This window comes from Oncorhynchus masou, chromosome 20 (genome assembly GCF_036934945.1).
Source record: "Oncorhynchus masou masou isolate Uvic2021 chromosome 20, UVic_Omas_1.1, whole genome shotgun sequence".
Taxonomy (NCBI): Eukaryota; Metazoa; Chordata; class Actinopteri; order Salmoniformes; family Salmonidae; genus Oncorhynchus; species Oncorhynchus masou.
In genome coordinates, this window is record NC_088231.1 from 414,195 (window position 1) to 437,435 (window position 23,241).

General features: G+C 40.3%; 1 protein-coding gene across 1 annotated transcript; it reads right to left on the reverse strand.

The window, feature by feature from the left end:
• Positions 1-937: 937 nt before the first annotated feature.
• Positions 938-22,310, reverse strand: LOC135506646 (uncharacterized protein C4orf54-like). Its single transcript, XM_064925964.1, has 2 exons — positions 17,703-22,310; positions 938-5,590 (listed from the first exon to the last, which is right to left on the reverse strand). The coding sequence occupies exon 1, from the start codon at positions 22,256-22,258 to the stop codon at positions 17,723-17,725; it is 4,536 nt and encodes a 1,511-aa protein (XP_064782036.1). The 5' UTR covers positions 22,259-22,310; the 3' UTR covers positions 938-5,590; positions 17,703-17,722.
• Between the last annotated feature and the right edge of the window lie 931 nt (positions 22,311-23,241).

The window sequence follows — 23,241 nt, forward strand, 5'->3', positions numbered from 1 at the left end:
TGGGAAACCAAGTTCTGTTATGTTTTTGACACTTTGTGTTGATGGCATAAAGCATAAGCAAAGTATGTCATCCAGGGGAGAGCATTGATTCTGGATGCCAAATTGACCCCCAACCCCTACAGTGGGCGGTCTTGTCAATCTGAGATATAAGCATGGAAATCGCTTAATCTTGTCTTATGATTGGCTGGGTGGAAATGTGGCCATATCACCTCCACCTATCCAATCCTGTCAGATCTACGGAGTGGCTAGGGATTAAGGGCCAGGGGTTGGTTTGGAAATCAGCATGATATGAGAGTGAGTGAGTGCGTGAAGGAGCACTGAATGAGTAGTGCACCCATTTGCTGACCGGGGTGAGGCAATAAATCGTGTCTGGCCTTGTGTCGCAGTTGTGACATCAGAGCCCCCGGTTGGCATCCAAGCACAACAACAGGGCCTTATAGGAGATTCTTTAGGAAGTACAGAGAGCAGCTGAGAGTGAGGGGTTGCCTGCCAGTCTCACTGCCTCCATGGCAACGATGTAAACACACCAGCAAACTGTCAGGTTGAACTTAAGCCCAGGCCGGGTGAGATTTCAGGGCCATCAGAAAGCTAACCTTGCACCCTTCGGCAGACTCCAACACTTTTATGTGTCTCTCCAAGTAAATCAATTTGCTCCTCTTGTTTTTCTCGGGATACATTTTTTCAGGAGCAGATTCAGTAGAGCAGAAAGTTGCTGGAAAGGGTTGGGGGGACATCATATTACCAGCAACAGAAATTATACAAATTGACCAGAAAAACACTGGTTGGGACACCACTTAGTGTGTTTAGAGATAGCTGTGATTCCAAACGCTTTGATCACTGTCAGTATGTTATGGAAGTACCTTAGCAAAGATAATGGACACAAGCAAGACAACCATGATCTGCAACATACGCAACAGACAATGTTAATTAGCTTGCAATTTGATTTATTCCAAACACTTATAGGCTTTTGGGCCTACAGCGTGTTCTTTTCACCTCAGTCTACTTGTCATATTTCATCACCATCACCTTGCAAGTGCAAACATGGCACTGCTTCATCTAACAAACTCTGCATTGACCTCCCGGTCTCGTGCTCCTTCTTAGGCCGCCATCTTAAGTACGTAAAGCATAATACTTTCACAATACATACATAATGTCCCTTTTGTATGACTGTCTTGCAGACACCAAGGCTAATGCAGCCACTCAATCATAATAGCGCCATTCTTTCTCATGCATTCATTCACGTACTTTTCTCCCATCGCAAAATTACTTCCCCATCAGTCTTTCATTCTTTTCAACATCTTTCAAAAAGCAAGCATTTACACAGAATGTTTCTTTCATTGGGCATCAGGGAACATGAAAACAAGTAGATTTATGGGCTTTTGCAGGGATGTTGTGCTTAGGTGAAGCTGTAAACTGAGATTTCTTATTCAATGACTCATAATTTATGCTACAGTGTGTCTGGGTTGTTCTTTACTAAATTATGTTATCACTTTGACTAAGCTTAACATATATCATGTCAAATCATGACTGTTCATGTTAGTGACAAATTATAACTCAGTAAGTTATGAAATCAGCTAAGTTGAGCTAAAATGTAATGTAACTTTTCAAAAATGGACATACAATGAAGAGACAAAGGTAATGACAGTGTAATGACATATTTCTGTTGTAGTCAGCTAGACTAGAACATCTAACATTACCAAATTAAATACACATATTTACACAGTGCCTTCATACAGTATTTATAACCCTTGACTTATTCCACCCTTTCTTCTGTTACAGACAGAATTCAAAATTGATTAAATAGATTTTTTTTCTCATCCATCTACACACGGTACCACTTAATGACAAAGTGAAAACATGGTTTATGAAATGTTTGCTAATTTATTGAAAATTAAATAAAGAAATATCTCATTTACATAAGTATTCACACCCCTGAGTCAATACTTTGTAGAAGCACTTTTGGCAGCAATTACAGCTGTGAGTCTTTCTATGTAAGTCTCTAAGAGTTTCCACACCTGGATTGTGCAACATGTTCCCATTATTCTTTAAAAAAGTATTCAAGCTCTGTCAAATTGGTTGTTAATCATTGCTAGACAACCATTTTGAGGTCTTGCCATAGATTTTGACGTAGATTTAAGTAAAAACTGTAACTCGGCCAGTCAGGAACATTCACTGTCTTCTTGGTAAGTAACTCCAGTGTAGATTTGGCTTTATGTTTTAGGTTATTGTCATCTGCCAGTGTCTGGTGGGAAGCAGACTGAACCTTTGCTTAGTTCAGTTACGTTTCTTTTTTATCCTGAAAAACTCCCCAGTCCTTAAAGCAAGCATACCCATACCACGATGCAGCCACCACTATGCTTGAAAAGATGGAAAGGGGTACTTAGTAATGTGTTGTATTGGATTTGCCCCAAACATAACACTTTGTATTCAGGACCTAAAGTGAACTGCTTTGCCACATTTTTTACAGTATTACTTTAGTGCCTTGTTGGAATATTTTTATTTTGTACAGGCTTCCTTCTTTTCACTCTGTCAATTAGGTTAGTATTGTGGAGTAACTACAATGTTGTTTATCCATGTTATCCTATCACAGCCATTCAACCTTGTAACTGTTTTAAAGTCACCATTTGCATCATGGTAAAATCCCTGACCGGTTTCCTTCCTCTCCGGCAACAGAGTGAGGAAGGAAGCCTGTATCTTTGTAGTGACTGAGTGTATTGATACACCATCCAAAGTGTAATTAATAACTTCACCATGCTCAAAGGGATATTCAATGTCAGATTTTTTTTTGCCCATCTACCAATAGGTGACCTTCTTTGCGAGGTATTGGGAAAGCTCCATGGTCTGTGTTTCCAATTCACTGCTGGACTGAGGGACCTTACAATTGTCTGTATGTGTGGTGTACAGAGAGGATGTAGTCATTAAAAAAGTCATGTTAAACACTGTTATTGCACACAGAGTGAGCCCATGAAATTGGAAAAAAAGAAATAGTAAACATTTCTAAAAACATTATTCCACTTTGACATTATTGGGTATATTGGGTGTGTGACACAAAACCTCAATTTAACCCATTTTAAATGCAGGCTGTAACACAACAAAAATGTTGGAAAAGTCAATAGTTTCTGAAGGCACTGTAAGTAGTGTGAATGTACTGTTCAGAAAAATGTGCTACTTTGTGTCAGAATTCAATTAGACTACATTCTAGTATTCAACAATTCATCAGGATAATGTGTAACAAATTTCCTTTTGAAGGACAAGAAACATCATCAACCAATTTTCAACTGTTATAGTAATGCACTGCTATTGGTTGGTGAATAAAATCATTTAGCTGGCCTGCCAAGTGCACAAATGTGCCCAACAGCAATTACAAACCCTTAAGAAGGAAATTCAGTTTACATACCACAGTATATGAACCATTTCATAAAAACCAACAACACAAGAAATGATATGTCAAAAAAAATAAAAAATACATTGTCTTCTCTGGTTTGACATTTTGAAAGGTATCATGTTTGACGTTTGAATCCAAATGATGAAGGTGAAATACTATAAGTCAATTTAATACACCCTTTTGTAACAGGTGAACATTTTTTAAATGTTATAGATCCATGGCCCAGTGGGTTGTACTGTGACTATACTTTCTTCTACAGTGGAATCAACTCACAGGGTACTTTTTTTATACAGTATGTTGTCATGGACGGAAAACTCAAATATATTTTTTTACACAATTCAGGTTCATAGACTGACCAGCAGCTCCACATACCTTGTATGTATGTTCAAATTTGTAAAACAAGAAAAACAGCAACCTACAGTATGCATATTCAAAAATGAAGAAAGCACCATTGCACTAAGCATGAGCGTCTATTGTTGCACTGCATAATTGTTCATAAGGAAAGAACAAGATTAGTGTTTTTAATTTGATTTCAAATCATAACCTGAAATGACTGAATTGAAATTTGAATTCAACCCAACCCTGGTCCTGATTGAATATGAATATAAGCATTAATTACAATTGGCATTCAGAATTATTCTAAAAGTATTCAGAATGGGCATGAATTGGCAGAATCCATTATTTTTGAAATAATTGTCATTTAAGAAAAGGATCAAAGGGCAAGACAATTCCTTTCCCGTTTCTGTTTACAAGGCAACCATCCAAAACATTGTGAAAACTGAAATAAAAAATACTTGTGTATGAATGAATGATTGACTGATGCATTTCTAATTTATCTGAGCTCTCTGTATTCTACTTCTATGCCCTCTTTCTATCGCTGAAGTAGCACGCCAGCCTGTTGTCTGTTCACATAATGCATAATACCTCACAATTACTAAACACCTACAGTGCACACAGGCACCATATCATTGTCCTCTTACACATGAGTGTAAAAGTTAGCCAAAACCTATAGAGGAAGTTAACCCCTAAACTTTCTCAACTATAGCTGGCTCCCCTAAGCCTAAAGCTACTTGGGAAATGTTTGCCCCAAATACACTATATAGCCAACCTCTGACCCTGAACAACCACTAAATATGTGGCAGGTCCCAGGGCTCCAGCTTTTCGCGGCAACACAGTGTGTTTATCTTAAGTCTATCCTCATATTATTTGCATACAAAGAGAGTGCCATACGAATGTCAAATAAAAGCACATCAAATCACACAATGCAATAACTGTGTGGCCATTACCTGCAAAATTAGGACTCAATGTGTGTAGCTAGTTCAGAGAGTGAGAGAAAAAAGAATTCTACTTCTACAGGTCACCTAACAGCCAAGAGAAAAAGGAAACGCGTCAGTTCAGAGAATAAAAAAAATCCCTTGTTAAAAATCCTTCGTGGGTTGGATTTTGAATTTATATGATGCATTAAATTGGAATTGACCCACGTGCAAATGCAAATGTTTTCCAATGTATGGTGTAATAGGGTCTACTGATGTCTATTGTCTACTGATTATGTCTACTGATTATTACTGTGATTGTTGGGGCAATCACACCCGCGCGCTCACACACACACACACGCGCGTGTGACTTTTATGGGCCTTCCATTTAAATCGAAATCTTTACTTATTCTCCCATGAATTATAGCAGCTTGTACATTGTATGCTACTGTATGATGAATGATACTGTTTGCTGCAATATATTTTTTCAACAATAACTGCAAGAAACAAAACATCTTGTTCTGAATTCCTGCTTCACGGGAAGGAAACATGCTGAATTCAATGTTTGTGGACCCAATAAAGTGTCTAAAATGTTGAATCTTAATAGGAAAACAGTCATTATTTCCTTTTGAATCACAATATTGCAGTGCCTGAATCCAAATGCTTTTGAACAAAAAGGGTTGGTCTGTAATCTAAATACAGATCCGAAAGCAGTCTTACAAAGCAATTAGCTACCTTACAAACAAGTAGTAGGCATAGCTTTACAGATACAGACATGCTGCAACGACCACCGGCAGGATAGAGTTGGATGGGGCGGTGATGGTGGCAGGTGGTTGGGCTTGGAAACATGGTGGGTTCAGGTGGAATTTGGTGGACTGGGTGCGAAGAAGGGTGTGAGAAGATTACCATGAAATATCTACTTATCACTTGACAGGCTCCCCAAGAAGCACTCCTGTGTAGAAAAACAACAAAGGATTGTGGTCAGGACACATGTTATAAAATGTAATCAGGGTAAGGGTCAATTTGAAAAGGCTTGAATTTGTTTTTGTTTTCTTGGCAAACCTCACACACAATATTTTGACCACATCCACTTTTGCAACAACGGTTCAGTGAATTAAACATTCACATTAACTATTATACCTGTGTGATACTAATTAGTCAAGAAATTGTATTCAGAGGCTAATTCAGTGGCCTTGTGATTAGAGTGTCCTCCCTGACATTGGTTTAGGGTTCAAACCCTGGTGAGGCATAGCAAAGAAAAGAAAATGGGACCCCATGCTTGGCACTTGACATTAAGGAGATGAATTTGGGGTAAGGTCCGGGGATATACTGGCATTCTGTCCAGATGTAATTACATCAAGCTACCTCACACTACAGAAACACGAGATGGGCTGTTCTGGCTTGGACAAGGTTTTTTAAGGTTATTTAATTGTATTGACTCAAGTATTGACAAAGAGACAGGACACCATTATGTTAGCTTTAGGAACGTCTTTATGAAGATAAAACCAGATATGTTACACAGAGCATTGTGCGTGCTGTAGTACAGTGGTTCCCAACCAGGGGTACTAGGACCCCTGGGGGTACTTGGCCTATCTACAGGGGGTACTTGAGAAGACTCATGAGACTATAGGCCTACAGGTAAAATGCACATGAGGGGGTACTTCTAGGGTACTCCAGGCAGAGCAACCGAAAAAGTACTCCAGGTACAGTAACCAAAAAAGGTTGGGATCCACTGCTGCAGTGGATTATGCCACAACAATAACGTTGTACTAGCATGCTGTTATTTAAGTGATAATGCCCTTGAAGCCGGTGTTTGGAGGATATATTGGCATGGGTGTTGTCATGCCTGAGACAAAGTATTATAATTTTTATACAACGGGTTACCAACATGTTCAAATAATGATTTACATATTTTCATTTAAAAGTGATTTTGGTTCATTTATTCATGCCAAACTCAGCAAAAAAATAAACATCCTCTCATTGTCAACTACGTTTAACTTTTAACATGTAAATATTCGTATGAACATAACAAGATTCAACATTTAAGACATAAATTGAACAATTTCCACAGACATGTGACTAACAGAAATTGAATATTGTGTCTCTGAACAAAGGGGGCTGAGATCTAGGCTCTTCACTGGCCATGGCAGAACACTGACATTCCTGTCTTGCAGGAAATCACGCACAGAAAGAGAAGTATGGCTGGTGGCATTGTCATGCTGGAGGGTCATGTCAGGATGAGCCTGCAGGAAGGGTACCACATGAGGGAGGAGGATGTCGTCCCTGTAACGCACAGTGTTGAGATTGCCTGCAATGACAACAAGCTCAGTCCGATGATGCTGTGACACACAGCCCCAGGCATGACGGACCCTCCACCTCCAAATTGATCCCGTTCCAGAGTACAGGCCTGTGACCATTAAAAGATACAGTAAAACGTAGTAAAAGTATATTATCCCTTTATGTAAGAGCTGGAGGTCAGCACCACTCCACCTCCCCTTTTTGGAGAGAGGGGCGACCTATAAAAAGTTTAACCTGCTGCAGCCTCGCTCACCCACCTATTCCCTCCCTCCACCCAGCATTTGATCTCTCCCAGCAGCTGCCCTCCTCCTGCCTCAGCACAACAAATACTTTACATTGCCTGACCTTTTCTCTCCCGTCGCTATCCCAGCTATGCCCAATGCTACAACTCAACCCCATCTGACTCCCCTGCCACTGACCCAGCTGACATGTATCCCTCACGCAATTGTCTCAATACACCAACACGTGTGTGTGTGTGTGTGTGTGTGTGTGTGTGTGTGTGTGTGTGTGTGTGTGTGTGTGTGTGTGTGTGTGTGTGTGTGTGTGTGTGTGTGTGTGTGTGTGTGTGTGTGTGTGTGTGTGTGTGTGTGTGTGTGTGTGTGTGTGTGTGTGTGTGTGTGTGTGTGTGTGAAAGAGAAGATGAGGACAGAAGGGGTAGGAGAGGGTGCATAGAGGTGAAGAATTATGAATTGATTTTGAGTTTCAATTTATCCACAAATGTCAATACACAAAGGACAGTACCAATTTAAATCTCCATTCACATATATGATCAATTTAATATTGAGGAACCCAAATTACATAAATGTAATTAAGTTAAATGTAGACGTAATTCATACAATTGTGTGAAATAAATATTCAACATTTAAACTGTATTTTGTCACAATAACCAGGTTTCCATCCAACGTTTTTATGCCCGTAAAGTACATGCCGGACAAAAAATGTCATGACAGCCCTGATGGAAACAGTAAATTTGTCATAAACCTTCCAAATGTCGACAAAACAAAATACGATAGACAAGGTGGGATTTTTTTGTGTCTGTAAAATTAATAATGCAATACATGGCAGTGAAAATGCCCTTATATGCAAATATTTATATAATAACCATCATATCGAAGTAAACTTGGAGTCACGCGATGGCATATTGTGTGGTCCTCCCACTACGACTCCGGAAAACATTCAGTTTATTAGGCCACAGATTAAATAAATTATGATGAACTTCACAGGGTGGTGAAAGTGCAAGGTGGTGAGCTTTATGCTCCTTTCCAATAAATATTGAGGGTCTTATTCTGGTAACATGATGATCGATGCTTGGCTGCCATTTGACAAATTAAAATAATCCTGCTCTTTTGACCATAATAATCTCATCATATACCAACACTGTATCTGCAAGCTGTTGACTAGAGTGCACATGCCAAACCAGTGGGCATGTGAAAATTCGATGGAAACCCATTTAACTTGTATTTTTTATTTGGTACATGAGGATTTAAGTGCTAAAGTGCACTACGTCATCATGTGCATACTTTTATCTGCAACAAGTCAATTTGATGGAAACACATCTCACATTCTATTTATGCAGATTTTAGAATATTCGCATGAAAATCTGTCAGCCAATTGGATGGAAACCTAGCTATTGTGGCATTGTATAGCCTATATTGTAGATTACATGTCACTAACCATTTCTACACCTGTTGGATTCGGCGCATGTGACATATACAATTTGATTTGATTTGAATACTGGCCTACTATTAACATTATTCCAACGTACTGTACTTAAGGATAACACTTTTTTGTGAGTCCTTATAAAATGCTCGTTGTGCATTATTTCACAAGGTTTTAGTGCAGTGATGTTTAACTACAAATAAAAATATCAAAAAATATCGAACTAAGGTTGCTAATTGATGAAATTATGAACTATTGTAAGTGGTATATAAGCACTGAGTGATTTTTTTATTTGTGTATAGAAATGTAAAGGTAACTGATTGAGCTGACATGCAATGTTTCCCAACCCAAAGATGTTGTTCTAATGAAAACACACACATGCTAGCTAGCATTCTTAAGGATGGAGCTATATACAGGGAGTACCAGATCAATGTGCGAGGTATTTGAGTTAGATATGTACATGAAGGCAGGTTAAAGTGCCTAGGCATCAGGATAGATAATAATAAGAGCAAAATAAAGAACATAGTAGCAGCAGCAAATGATGAGTGTAAAAGTGGGTGTGTGCGCGCGTCTGTGTGTAATGTGTATGTATGTGTGTGTGTGTGTAATGTGTATGTATGTGTGTGTGTTATGTGTGTGCATAGTGTATTTGAATGTGTGTGGGCTTTGTGTGGGAGTGTCAAAGTAGTGAGTGTGCGTAGGGTCAGTGCAAGATACAGTCAGTGGAGATAGTTTTGGTACCATTCATTGACTATTTAGCAATCTGGCTATTCAAATTGCCAGATTTAAGATTATATTGTCCCACCAGTCAACAGTAGTGCTATAAATCTACCCTAATAATACCCACTAATCATGGAACTGTGGTGACAACATTCTAGTTGTCATGAACTCAGCGCCAGGCAAAGAAGTTTAAACTGCTATATATGTAGGCTACATGTCCCAAATTACTGCAGAACTTGTAATACATTAGCCTAATATGAGCAACTATTGCTAGCGATCCTCAGGAACAACCACACAAATGTGACAGAGGAAAGAAAGGTCATCTAAGTATGTAATGGAATGATGCAAAATTTAAGGAAATGAACACTAAACTGACAGTTATAAATGTACAGTATGTGGGTATAACTGATGGTGGCTACCGAAAATGGCTAATTGTTTAACATGATACCATTTTTTGTTATACATTGAAAAGTCGAGGCATATAATTAAAACATACTAGAAATCACAAATCAACTCCGTAGGTTTTCCCCTTTAATGTTATTTGCGCATGGCTACAGAAGCCTATAACTTAGGGCTCCAATTTTCATCCTTGCGATTAATAAGGCCAGAATTTCATCAACTTCATTGTGGAAAAGTTGATAAGTGACCTAATTCAGGAAACTAAGCGTATGTTGCGACTTCACAGGAGAGCTGTTTGAATTTAAAATATATATTTTTTAATTGAAATGCACTTTTGGCAGAAATGCCTTCTTGAACATGTGAACATTCATGTGCCTTAATAACAAACTTGTATGCCATCTGTAAATATGAAAACAATTGCTAAATTACGAGCCTTGTTGGTTAAGCCACGGAAAAAGGTAGCAACCTTCCCACTAGCCATTATTGGCTGAGATAATGAATGGGCTGGACATGCCGAGAGAGGAGAGAGGATTGGTCTGCCATATTGAAGGCGTCTGTCTATTTGAGCTCGTCAGTCTGCGCCGGTAATCCTGTTGAACACTGCTTTTAAAAAATGTATTGTGTAGTGGAGCTGCATAAGTGTTGCTCTCCATTTTCTGGAGGATCAAGTTTTGAAATCAGTGGAATTAGAGTATGATAGCTAAAGAGATGGAGAAAACACCTGTCTCTGGATTACATCTTTAAAACTAAGGGCAACCGTGGTATGACATTCCTAACAGGGAGACGCGTCCATGATGTATGTTGATGTATACAGGTAAGATAGTCTAGCGTTAGCTAGCTACATTTTCAGATATTACACGTTTCTAATTTTGACAGAAAGTGGTTTCATTTCAAGCTAGGCTTGCTCCCTAGCTGACGTTATTATTTGTTTCACAGAGACATTTTCTTTTCTAGTTGAAGCCTAATGTGAGCTAGCTAACACTGGACCTGGTTGGTTAGCTCCCAGCACTGTGGCATTATTGCCACTTTGTTCATTGTTGTTTAACTAGCTAACGCTATCTGGCTAGCACGTTAGCTAACGTTACGTGATGTGGGTGATCTTAAACTGTAATTACAGTGCATGGAGAATGGTGCTATTTCTATCGGGAAAAAATTAAGTAGATTTTATTCCACTTGGAACCAAAAGGTTGCTCAACCTTATTCATTGTTTAAATCAGCCAATGGTCCATGGAATAATGATCAGCTTAGACAGCACGAGGGCTCTGTTAAAGCACAATTGTTCAGGTCACCTTTATGTGACAAGTGTCAAACCCTGAGAATAAACTTGTAAACACACACTCGTCTCGTACTATGGAAATAGCCCGCCAGTGTGTAATGCAGAGAAAGGGAACTGTCTATCCCGGACCACAAGTCCAACCAGAGCCCACCCAGAGTCGAATTACCCCCGGGGTGTGTCGTAAAACTAGCAGTGTCTATTAGCGCCATTTGTTACGGGCACAACTCAAACATGCTGGCCGACATGATGTAGTACATCAAATCGTCTGCACAAAACCACATGCCTCTAAACGCTGGGCTGGCCCACATCCAGGGACTCAAACATTGACAACCTTGTACCAGCTATTAGATGTCATGTTGTAAAGGAATTATGGGGGCCTATTCCAACTGTACATTTGCTAAGGCTTTAAGGAATGACTCATTACACATTAGAAAGTATGGAACCCTCCATTCCTACAACTACATCAAAACGTTTTTATTTTCAGTCTCTTACTAGAAATGCATTCATTTGAGAGTTCTGAACATGGCATGTGTGTAAATGTAATATTAATCAAAAAGCCCTTTTAATTGAGCTTTATATAATAGCACACAGATTACCAGATATTTACAACAAAATGTAATTGTTAGATGGTACTTATACTTACTTATAGCAATAACCTATGAAGTACACATATGTTACTTAGCCTGTTAAACTCTGAGCAGTTGTTTTGGGCCCTGTACATTTATTTTGTTGAAAATAGAAAGTGACATATCATTTGAAAGCTACAGCCCTTGTCTTTTTGGGAATTGAACTCAAATCTTACTGCTGGCAATTTCATAAGAAACCCTCCACTGTAACAGTTTTCATCGTCTGAAGAAGAGGAATTGGACCAAAGCGCAGCGTGGTAAGTGTCCATGCTTTTTATTGAAACTGAACACTAACAAAAATAACAAAGGGAATAACCGAAACCGAAACCAAAACAGTCCTGTAGGGTGCAAAACACTAAACAGAAAATAACTACCCACAAAAACCATGTGGTAAAAAGCTACCTAAGTATGGTTCCCAATCAGAGACAACGATAGACAGCTGTCCCTGATTGAGAACCATACCTGGCCAAAACAAAGAAATACAAAAACATAGAAAAAAGAGCGTAGAATGCCCACCCAAATCACACCCTGACCAAACCAAAATAGAGACATAAAAAGCTCTCTAAGGTCAGGGCGTGACATGCGTGACACCACCACCCCTACCTCTCCCCATAAAGGCCATAAATCATGACCTATATTCGTAGTATGCAATGTCGTTCAAGTCACCAAAACTGCAAACATTTAGTATGCATGGAAAGGGTATACCTTGATGTTCATTGTAAAAGCAATGCATTTCCTTCTCCACCCACATTACCTTGTATGCATTTGTGACAGTATAACTTTCGTCCGTCCCCTCGCCCCTGCCTGGGCTTGAACCCAGCACACATCAACAACAGTCACCCACGAAGCATCGTTACCCATCGCTCCACAAAAGCCACGGCCCTTGCAGAGCAAGGGGAACCACTACTTCAAGGTCTCAGAGCGAGTGACATCACCGATTGAAACGCTATTAGCGCGCACCACCGCTAACTAGCTAGCCATTTCACATCGGTTACACGTTCTCCACATGTGCCGTTGATCTATCTCAATTGTTTTACAATAGGGAAAGTGAATTGGAAAATAAGTTAGACATTTCTACACCTGTCTGTATCTTATTTCAATAAACAATCTCGATACCTTGAAAGGCCTCATTGCTAGGTTCAATTTAAGATGTCAGGCTTGAAAATCCATTCAGCCATTTTGGCACAGTGACTCACTACCCAAACCAGACGCAACCGGTTTAAAGTGGCCAAGAGACATCATGTGATCACATACAGCTATCTAGTGCAGGGGCTGCCAAATTTTTTCACTCAGGCCCCCCTTCCAGCACAGGGGAACATCCCGCTCCCCCCATGCCACATCTATTTCTATGGGTACAAGCACTGTTCATGACATATTGTAAACTGTTCACACCGATCTTGTTGGCGGAGAGAACATTTTTCAGTTTTAAAATCTTATTTTATGCAATTCTACACATTTTGTCAAGAGGTGTAGAGAAAATGTTGCAGTTTTAAAGCAAATTATCTTGCAATTCTATACATTTTGCCATGTCTAATGTGTATTCATGTGAAATTTGACTGACTCGAACATTCCAACAAAACTATGGGCTAAAAAACTTGAGTTGACATGGGCTATTTTGATCTGGACATTTCTGGAAAGTTATAAATTAACTATCTAAGGTATGACATGACAAGAGGATTCCACAAGTGCATTCTATTGTTACAACATTCAAGAGTAAGTTGAAAAAATAAGTTCCTAAAAAAAAAAAAACAGCATGGAACCACTGGTCTAGTAGGTAAACTGGGAATCAGACATTCCTATGGGAATTTGTGCATGTTTAGAGAGCCACCATTAGGTTAAAGATCATACATTTTTTTTAATAAATAATATTTTTTTAACAGTAATTGGTTAACATATTTAATTTAAAACCCAGACTTTTAAACGTCTTATTGCCCAACATGGGGACAATTGGGGGGGGGGGTAAATTTCAGGATTTTTGGCCTGCTAAATCTAGTAGTCACATTGACACTTTTATCAGAACTCCTCGGTTCTTACCTTTCTAGCAATACTAAGCATGTGGTTATAGGACATAGTTTAGGAACCAAAATGTACTTTGTGAGGATAGTATACAATATTATGCATTGTTTAGAAAATGCCACCAGAGGGCATCAGAGTTTAAGACACCTAGTACCACGTAGACACCTGCTACCAGATAATTAGTTACCAATTTTGTTTACTTATTTGAAGTGATTACCAGAAAGTACCCATTGTTACCATATCATTTCTTAGTAAATACCAACTAAATACCAATGGAGACAGCAATGTAAAATAAAATACAATTCAGGGGACTTATAAGAAAAGTGAAAAAAAGTGCCAAGTCAATCTGGTCTCATCATTCATTATACTAATTCATAATATCTAAAATTCCTCATTCATCTTAAAGTTTATGGGAGGGCAGGGGAGGCATGGCACTTTTAATACTAATGCAATAATGGTGCATTAATTAAAGGCTTTATGAAAACTGTCGCAAAACCACTTACCATTTTTTTTTATTACAATTGAAATTTTAAAAAAAATTACCCCCTGCAATTCGTATATGTTACGAATTCCAATTCGTACAATATGTTATGAATTTGGTGCTTAAGATTTCATTCAATATCTTTAACCAACTTGGTGGGAATTGTACATTTCTTAATTTCTTCACACTAATCTCAAACCAGATCTGAACTATTATTTCTCATAAGGGTCATAAGGCCCGATTCCAACCCAATTTAATTGCACATAAATGCACCATAATTCCATTGTTATGCACTTTTCTCTCTATTCTGACCTTGAACTTAAAGCATGCCATTCACCTGCTATTCATTCGGGTGGAGATCTAAGAAATGAAGGTGTGGCGGAGGTGTGTTTACAGACACATCGTATTTTGACCTTGACTTAATTCTCTCATAATTCCACCACCTTTACGGGCACGGAAACCATGAATAAGGTCGAGTGATCCTGATGGTTCCAAGTGGAAAAAGCATCTACTTTCTAATAGAAATAACAGCATTCTCCATGCACTGTAATTTACAACTTGATATAGCTAGGTAAATTAGTAACCCATTTGAATAAGGGAATTGTAAATATAAATTACACTTGTTTTAGATCTATTTTACTTTATAATCGCTGGAGACAAATGTGACACCTGTCATATCAAATCAAATCAAATCTTATTTGTCACATACACATGGTTAGCAGATGCGAGTGTAGCGAAATGCTTGCGCTTCTAGTTCCGACAATGCAGTAATAACCAACAAGTAATCTAACCTGTGGAATTGTTATTCCACAACTACTACCTTATACACACAAGTGTAAAGGGATAAAGAATATGTACATAAAGATATATGAAGGAGTGATGGTACAGAATGGCATAGGCAAGATGCAGTAGAAAGTAACGAGTACAGTATATACATATGAGATGAGTAATGTAGGGTATGTAAACATAAAAGTTGCTCGTGATACATGTATTACGTAAAGATGGCAAGATGCAGTAGATGATATAGAGTACAGAATATACATATACATATGAGATGAGTAATGTAGGGTATGTAAACATTATATTAAGTGGCATTGTTTAAAGTGGCTAGTGATAAAAAAATGTACATCAATTTCCATTATTAAAGTGGTTGGAGTTGAGTCAGTATGTTGGCAGCAGCCACTCAATGTTAGTGGTGGCCTGATCTGGGTCTGATGGCCCAGATAGAAGCTGTTTTTCAGTCTCTCGGTCCCTGCTTTGATGCGCCTGTATATGACAGCAAACTGAAGCATTTCAACATATCAACTTTCTCACAGTAAAGTTTATGAAATGCTGTGCCATTATGCAGAATTGAAATTTTACAGCCTTCTAACCTGCAGGGACGGGCACTCTTGAATGTCTGAATTATAGGCTACCCTGGCTTTCTCTGTTTCCTATTTCTATCACGTTAAATATTTAGCCACTGCCAGTATCGACCGTCAGTAACAGCACATATTCAACTGTCAATTTACTGTTAGTTCCCTTCAGTTAGGAAAGCCTACATTATCATTACATTTACAGTTGTTTCATTTAACTTAATTTGTTTCCTCTGTAAACGCCGTCACGGCGGGGTGGTTGTTGCTGAGGATCAGTTGATAATGTAAAAAAGACAAGTAGGCTAATTAAAATATTATGGAGTGGAGCACAGACCAAGCCAGTTTGAACAGTTTGAACCCAACGCCTGGCACAGTACTTGGCCGTGTCATTACACAGTTCCATGGTTAGTGCATGCAATAGACGGGTATAGCCTACACTTCTCCGTATTATAATTCTATGTACACTAATATTCCAACATTATCATGGGTCGAAGAACTGAATTTGGCCATTTTCAGAATTAAAGCTGCAATATGTAACTTTTTGGGTGATCTGACCAAATTCACATAACTATGTGTGTAATATATCTGTAATTCTCATTGAAAGCAAGTCTAAGAAACATTATATATGTTCTATGTGTTCTATTTCTATGCTTCCAGTTCATAAGTTTCATTTTTGCATCTTTTACTTTCATTTTTTTACACCAGTTTCAAACAGCTGAAAATACTTTTGGTAATGGAAAAAATATTTCACAGCTGTACAATGATTCTCTACACTATACTTGCTTGTTTTGTCACAAACTCAAATTAGGCAAACTCTTAGAATTCTGCAATCAGAAATGCAACCTGGTCTCAGAGAATTTCATATTATTCTGTATGTAAATCTGAGACACTCCACTTAGTATGATATGTTATGTTTCGTATGGTCTGTATTAATTTGTGGATGTCCATCACCCATTACACGTATATGTTACAAATTACAATTCGTATTATATGTTATGAATTGCAAAATGTACAATATGTTATGAATTTGCAAAATAATGATAGGGTTAAGGTTGGGGTTAGGGGAAGAGTTAACTGAAAGGATAAGGTTAGGGTTAGGGGAAGGGCTAGCTAACTGTTAGCTGTTAAGGGGTGGCAGCGTAGCCTAGTGGTTAGAGCATTGGGCAAGTAACCAGTAGGTTGCAAGTTCAAACCCCCGAGCTTACAAGGTACAAAGGTACAAATCTGTTGTTCTGCCCCTGAACAGGCAGTTAACAAACTGTTCCTAAGGCATTGTCATTGAGTTTGTTCTGAACTGACTTGCCTGGTAAAATGAAAGTAGTTCAAAAGTAGATACAAATTACTAAGTAGTTGAAAATATGCTAATTATCTGAAGTTCTAAAGTTGTCCTTTGGGTTGCTAAACATTCACTTTATATGCCCACCCTGACCTAAACTAACCAACTATCTTTTATAACCATATCATACTAAATGGAGTATCTCTGATTTACATACAGAATCATACGACATGCTTTGAGACCAGTTTGGGAAATGGCAGAGCATCTTTAATAAAACCATAGTTTTCTTTATTTTGTGAGTAAAGAATCTCCATACCTGCTTTTTATGATTCATAATTATTTTCCTAAAACTAAATAATATAAAGATCTGAGTATGTTTTATTTACCAATTGGTGCTGAAATGGAGACGATATGCATTTAGCCTATTTAGATGGCTTTCTTTCATTGATCCCTAATATTCTGAACCCGTCATCTCTATATATTCTATTGAGTGTCGCTAAAATTCTAACTAAAAAGAACGCCGTATTTAAAGGGATGGCTTAAGATAAATGACCTGAAAACCGTATTGAATGAAAACTCCACGAGAAAATCTGTTGGCGAGCAAGTCGGAGGGTTTTCAGCGGTTGAATTACATTTATTCAGCGCGTGCAAGGGAACCAACTACTGAGAAGTGCGTAGGAAAGGCTTAATTTCCAAAGTCGGAATCGGGGCCATACAGAGAGAATACTCAACTGCTCTTTATGCGGTCAAAAAGTGGAGTTTAAACACTATGACACTAAGACACTATGTAAACATTTTAATGTCATGTTTGGTGGTATTCCAATACAGAGTGGGCTCTTTGCATGTTGTCAATATAATATATCTATACGAGTTATTTAAGGTTGTATTCCAGCCACAGACAGTACAGCTTTGAAGTGGTACAAGCATGAGTGAGAAGGAAACACCCAATGTGACTCACTGTGTATATTCCCTTAGTGGTTAGCGGTGCTCCACCACGAAGCTCATGGTCGTCCCATCAAAGGAGGGCGGTGCGATGATTCTCGGTCGTTGCTGCGACGTGATGCTGATGACCGCTGGTTTCCCTTTTGACGTCACCGCACTCCCCTGGGTGGCGGGCACTGATGCCGGCACTGACTCTCCCGTAGCACTGTAGTAGGGGCTCTCTGCCCCCATCATGTTACCCTCCTGCACCAGGGTGTATTTCCCTTGAGCGTTCTCCCCACTCTCTTCCTCTAATTGGGACACCATGTGGGTTGCAACCTGTGGTGCCATCACCGTCTGGGCAGCACGTGTGGGTGAGAGGAACCCTGGGTAGATCATGTAGGTGGGTGCGTACATCCCTCCCGGGTTCAGTGCCAGGGGGGATACGGACATGGGGGTCACTGGCTGTGGCGGAGGCATGGGCATGTCCACATACTGGCCCATCTCAGGGTGGAAGAGACACTGGGTGACTGGCTCAATCGGTGTGTCTACCAGGTAGTATTGTCCGGTGGTGGGATCAAAGAGCATCTTCCTCTGTGTATGCTGGAAGGGGTCTCCCCCCGAAGGGGTGGTGGGCAAGGGGGCAATAGAGGGGGAGAAGCAGAACACCTGCGGCTGGGGCGTTCCTTGCTTGACCACTGGTCGAGAGTGGTGATAGATGGTGGTGGTAGTGGCGGTATCTGGGGCCCGTGTCTCTATGACAACAGGGGACCGTTTGAGGGACTGGATAGAATTATGCTTGTGTCTCTTGGTGTCGGTGATGCCAGGTTGACTGGCGGCAGGGCTGCTTGGGAATACCTGATCTTGAATGGGCAGTTTCATTTGACTCATTCCACTCCTGCCTTCTACAGGTATTGTTAAGTAGTTTTCAGAGTCTGGGTTGCCAGATTTGATGGGCTGTGGTGGAGTATCTGTGGTGGGGCTGCTTTTGAACCTTCCCCTGTCTACAAGGGCTCGTTTTGGGGGGGATATTTTCAATGACAGTGGAGCTTTCGGGGTCTTAGAGCTAATGCTTTTCACCGTAGAGGTAGCATGTGATGGAGAACAGGTTTGTGGCCCATTGCAACTATTAGAGCTGCTGCTACTGACAGCTGTCTTAATGCTGTTCGCCAAATGAAACACGCTTTTGTTACTAAACGTCTTACTTTGTTGTGACTGGGTTTTAAAGGTGTTCTCTGTTAATGGGACATGGATTATTCTTAGACAACCTTTCTCTTCTTGAATGTTGCATGTTTCTGGCAACCTGTCTGTGTTTATCGCTGTACTAAGCCTCTCCCTGCCACCTGCTGCACCTAGCTCCTCGGGGCCACCATGCTCCTCTCTAGCAATAAGTGACAGAACATGACTGTCTGTAATAGGCCAGGGAGCCTGGCTCTTGCGCTTCCATTCATTTCTGTCAAAAACATAAAGCTGTTCCATTGTTTTAACGGCAGCCTTTAGTTTCTCTAATGCCACCTGTTTTGGTATTTTCGACTCCGGTTTGCGTTCACCTGCCTCGACCATTTTTTCCTGCTTTTGTTTAGCCTCGGACTGATCTGTGTTTGGCTGTTTTGCAAAGCCAATTGGAGGTCTGCCCGTCGCCCTGTGCAGCGACATGGGTTCATTTTTGGCACATTCTGGAGATGGTTTGGGGGATGACCTATCGTTCTCAATTTGTCTCCGCTTTGGAGCCTCGGTTACAAGCACACGCTGTTTAGTACTGCTATTTGTATTTACAGACTGACATTTTATTACAATTGAAGAGGGAGGCGATTTCTTATCGGGTTCTTTCTTAGAACCTTTATTATCTTCGCGTAATGAAGCAGCAGCAGAGGCGACTGCGCCTTTACTCTCGCTGTTATCCACTGAGACTAAACGATATGAACTCTTGACCAATTTACGCACGTCTCTAACCTGATGAATTGGCGTCTGAAACTTGCACTTATTGTCCCTTATATCCCTAACCGTAAAGTGTGGCACTCTGTCTGACGCTGGCAGCACCTGACATTTGGAGTCAGCTGCTGACTTTATTGGATAACTTATATTAGGGGTTAACAATTTGTCAATATTTAGCGGATTGCATTTGTTTTCTTTTACGCTCCTCAGACGTATTTTTATTTCGGGTGCCTTTGACCCTTTCACGATTCCTGCATTGTTGTCAGGTCTAAACTTTCTCTCCCCGTACCCCCGTTGCTCTTTTTGCGCACCGACTAAAGTACTGTCTGACACCTTTTCTTTCAATTTATTTTCTTTGGGGAGAAGCTGGGAACTTGGAACAAACAAGTGTGACAATTTAGTTAGCTTGCTACTTACAACTCTGGAGTCTAACTCCCTTTCCCCCGTATAATCTGTTGTAGAGGGTGTCCCATCTAAAATGGTACGAATTTCATGTTTCTCTTGGGGTTCTGGCTCACCATCCCTCCATGATTTGAATGCGCTGTTTTGGCTATGGCTCAGGGATCCTCTTGTGGGCTCGCATGCATCCTTTTGAAAATCTAATCGTGCCTCATTTATAGTCTGAATGCTTTCTAATGCCTCAGTAAGATCTTCTTTGGGGTCACAAGAATTAGGTCTAAGGTCCACAGCCCCTTGTTCATCAGCAGAATTGCTTGTGTATCCCGAACCCGATTCTGAGGTTTGACTATGCACGCCTTCCCTCTCTCTTACCCCATCTTGATCCTTGCATTGGAAGCATGGGGAGTGCGTGGGATGCGTGTCCCGTATCACCCCCCTCTCCATCTTGCGCTCCCGTTCAAATTGCATTTTTTTGGATATTACATTTTTTAAGAGACTTGATGCGAAACTTGCCTTCTTATGTGTGCCTTCCATGCTATCACCCGCGTCACTGTATTGGTAGCTCACTTCATATTCTGGCTCTGCTGGCAAGGTGCCGGGAACTTCATCCATGGAACGTGCTCCTGAGGCATTTTCTGAATATTTGGGAGGTTTCCCGCGTTCAGGTGACCCCGGTTCAACATTACAGCGAAAATCCAATGTCTTTGTCAAAGTGATAACCTCACTGCCTGGTTCAAATGGGCCTGTAAACTCTACGTTTTGGGTAGAGGAAGATGCATGTTGTGGACTAGATATTTTTGTATTCAAAGAAAACATATTGGTTTGGGGACCTTTCTTCTTGCTCATTTCAAAAGTTGCAGTTGCACTCTTTTGGGCGATTAGATTTTGCTCTCTGCCCTGTGACATGTTACCATATTTAAGGTCAACGAAAGCTGACCACTTGTTTAAACCAAGCCCATATTCTGACATTGAAGACTCACTTGAAGTGCTCAAATGTATAGCATCGAAATAGGGACATGCTAAACTCCTAAATGATTTCGCGGTTAAATTACGCACTTCTTTATCAGCGTCGTCCAGTTCACTTATTGAACTGGACGCACCGCTGGAATATTCGTTAACATCTTTCCCTCTTAATTTAGTTGCAAAGTGTTGGCGTCCCGGGGCTGGGATAAAATATTGGGATCTATCGCACAAGGCTTCCGCTCTGGCGTCAGTGCTTGTAAAAAAGAAGTGACTCCTGTCTCCCACATGCTTGGTATGATAACAAATGTTTTCATTTTCAATTGTATTGTTATAGTCGTTTATCGCTGTGGATGAGGTCTTGATTGACAGGTGAATTTGCCCCGCCGAATTCCCACTACCATTTTGGTTTTTACAAATGCTTTCATCTGAGCTGGGACATTTGTCAGAGTCACAAAACTCACTCTCAGTGCTGACAACTGCACAACCTGCAACACTTTGGTGCACATTATTATATTGCGCCTTACTGCTTTTCACTTTCGCCAGGCTCCTACCATCCACGAGGCCTATCAAAGTCCCCTCTGTTGTTTCATCGCCTTCAAAAGAGGCATAATCCACAAATGAATAAACCAGATTATCGTCCTCAATATCCCAACAGTTTCCCCGTCCAAAATCATAATCGACATCATGGTCAAGCTCTGTCAGTTGGATTTCGTGCGTTGTAATGTAGTGCGATTCGTCTATCACGGTATCAGGCGCACAATGGTCCGACAATACTACGCTCTCACAGTCGTCCGATTCGGATTTACTGTTCAAATACATGTCCGTGTATTGTAACTCCTCACACTCGCTGGGGACATTATTATCACGAGGCACAATTTCGCTCTGGAGTTCTGTGATATTGTCATTCTCCAAGTCCACATTGCTGTTAAATTCTGTTAAAGACGTGTCCATGGGGGGATCTTCCGATACTGGCCTATCTGCTGACTTGTCCTTGGATTTTACCTCATATATTTTATCCACATTGTCATCAATCTCGCGAATCCTGGGGCTCCTCTCTCCGGACGTATCACTGTTGCATTTGAATACCGCCAGTTGGTTACCGTCACCGGTAAAAGCCACTTTAACCGTTTTTGTGACCTCGGATTTCATATCAATTAAGTCATTCAAATCAACATAATTGTATTCGTCACTTTTTGTTGTAGGGTTGCACTTGTCCTTGTCTTTATTTCCAGGGAGCAGCTTTCTATAAGGTCCGGTGTTGTCTCGGTAAGTGAGAGTTTTCTCAACTGCTTCCATTTGTGCCGTTTCTTACCGCCAGAAATGCTCTGTTAGCGATGTTATCCTGACACAGGACGGAAAACTCTGAACGAGCGAGAGACTGGAGTGAAGGAGGGAGGGAGAGTGAGAGGGGGGTCAGTCTAGTTGCCCTCGGAATTCCAAGTGCACTCTGTTGAATATTCCGCTGTCCGTTCTCAGCGCATGGAGCTGTTGCTCTTCACCGCTCCTCTCGATGACGGTTGTCTGTATAACGCTCGAGTAACATTTCGGATGACATATCAGCTACATTAGCAGAGGCTGGGGTCAAACCTTCACCACAGCGTGCGAATTTAGGACTACATGCTAATCTCCTTGATGCTACTCTCTTTGATAACGTAGCGGTGCACAATCGGTTGGAGAGAGAGAGAGAGAGAGAGAGAGAGAGAGAGAGAGAGAAATAACCATGTGGACCCTTATGGAATGCGCGTGAACATGATCTCCCCTGTACCAAATTACAATGAATTATGCACAGCCATAGAATACCCAAGTGTTACTGTATTTTCTAATAAATATTTGGTGCGCCCATGCAGTGTATTAGATACTAAAACGTAAACATCAAAGCTCTATAGTGTTGCCTTAAAAAGTTCATATGTGACAAATAGGCTATAAAAGATGACGGAATGGAAGACGCGCTATTTTTATCAGCCGTGCAGGGAGCTAAATCTCAGTGCCGCACAGCACAGGTACTCGCTGACTGCATAGTAGGCCTACTCTTTATGAAAATGACTGAGGTCCTAATTTAACTCATAATTAAAAAGTAAAATATATATATATTTTCGAAATATGTTAAAGGGGTTTAATAACGCTACTGTAGCTTCCTCCTATTTCCAAGATAATTGTCGCGTCAGCTTCTGTATGACCAAAGCGCAGTTAAGGACATGGAATGTGCGTCACCTTTCCTAAAGAAGAACAGCTAATTTTCCTAGAAAACTTTCTTTCTTTCGTTCTATACTTTTGAAATA

What these genes read in the sequence shown, in the direction of transcription:
- LOC135506646 (XM_064925964.1), bottom strand. Translation starts at nt 22,258, where the DNA reads ATGGAAGCAGTTGAGAAAACTCTCACTTACCGAGACAACACCGGACCT.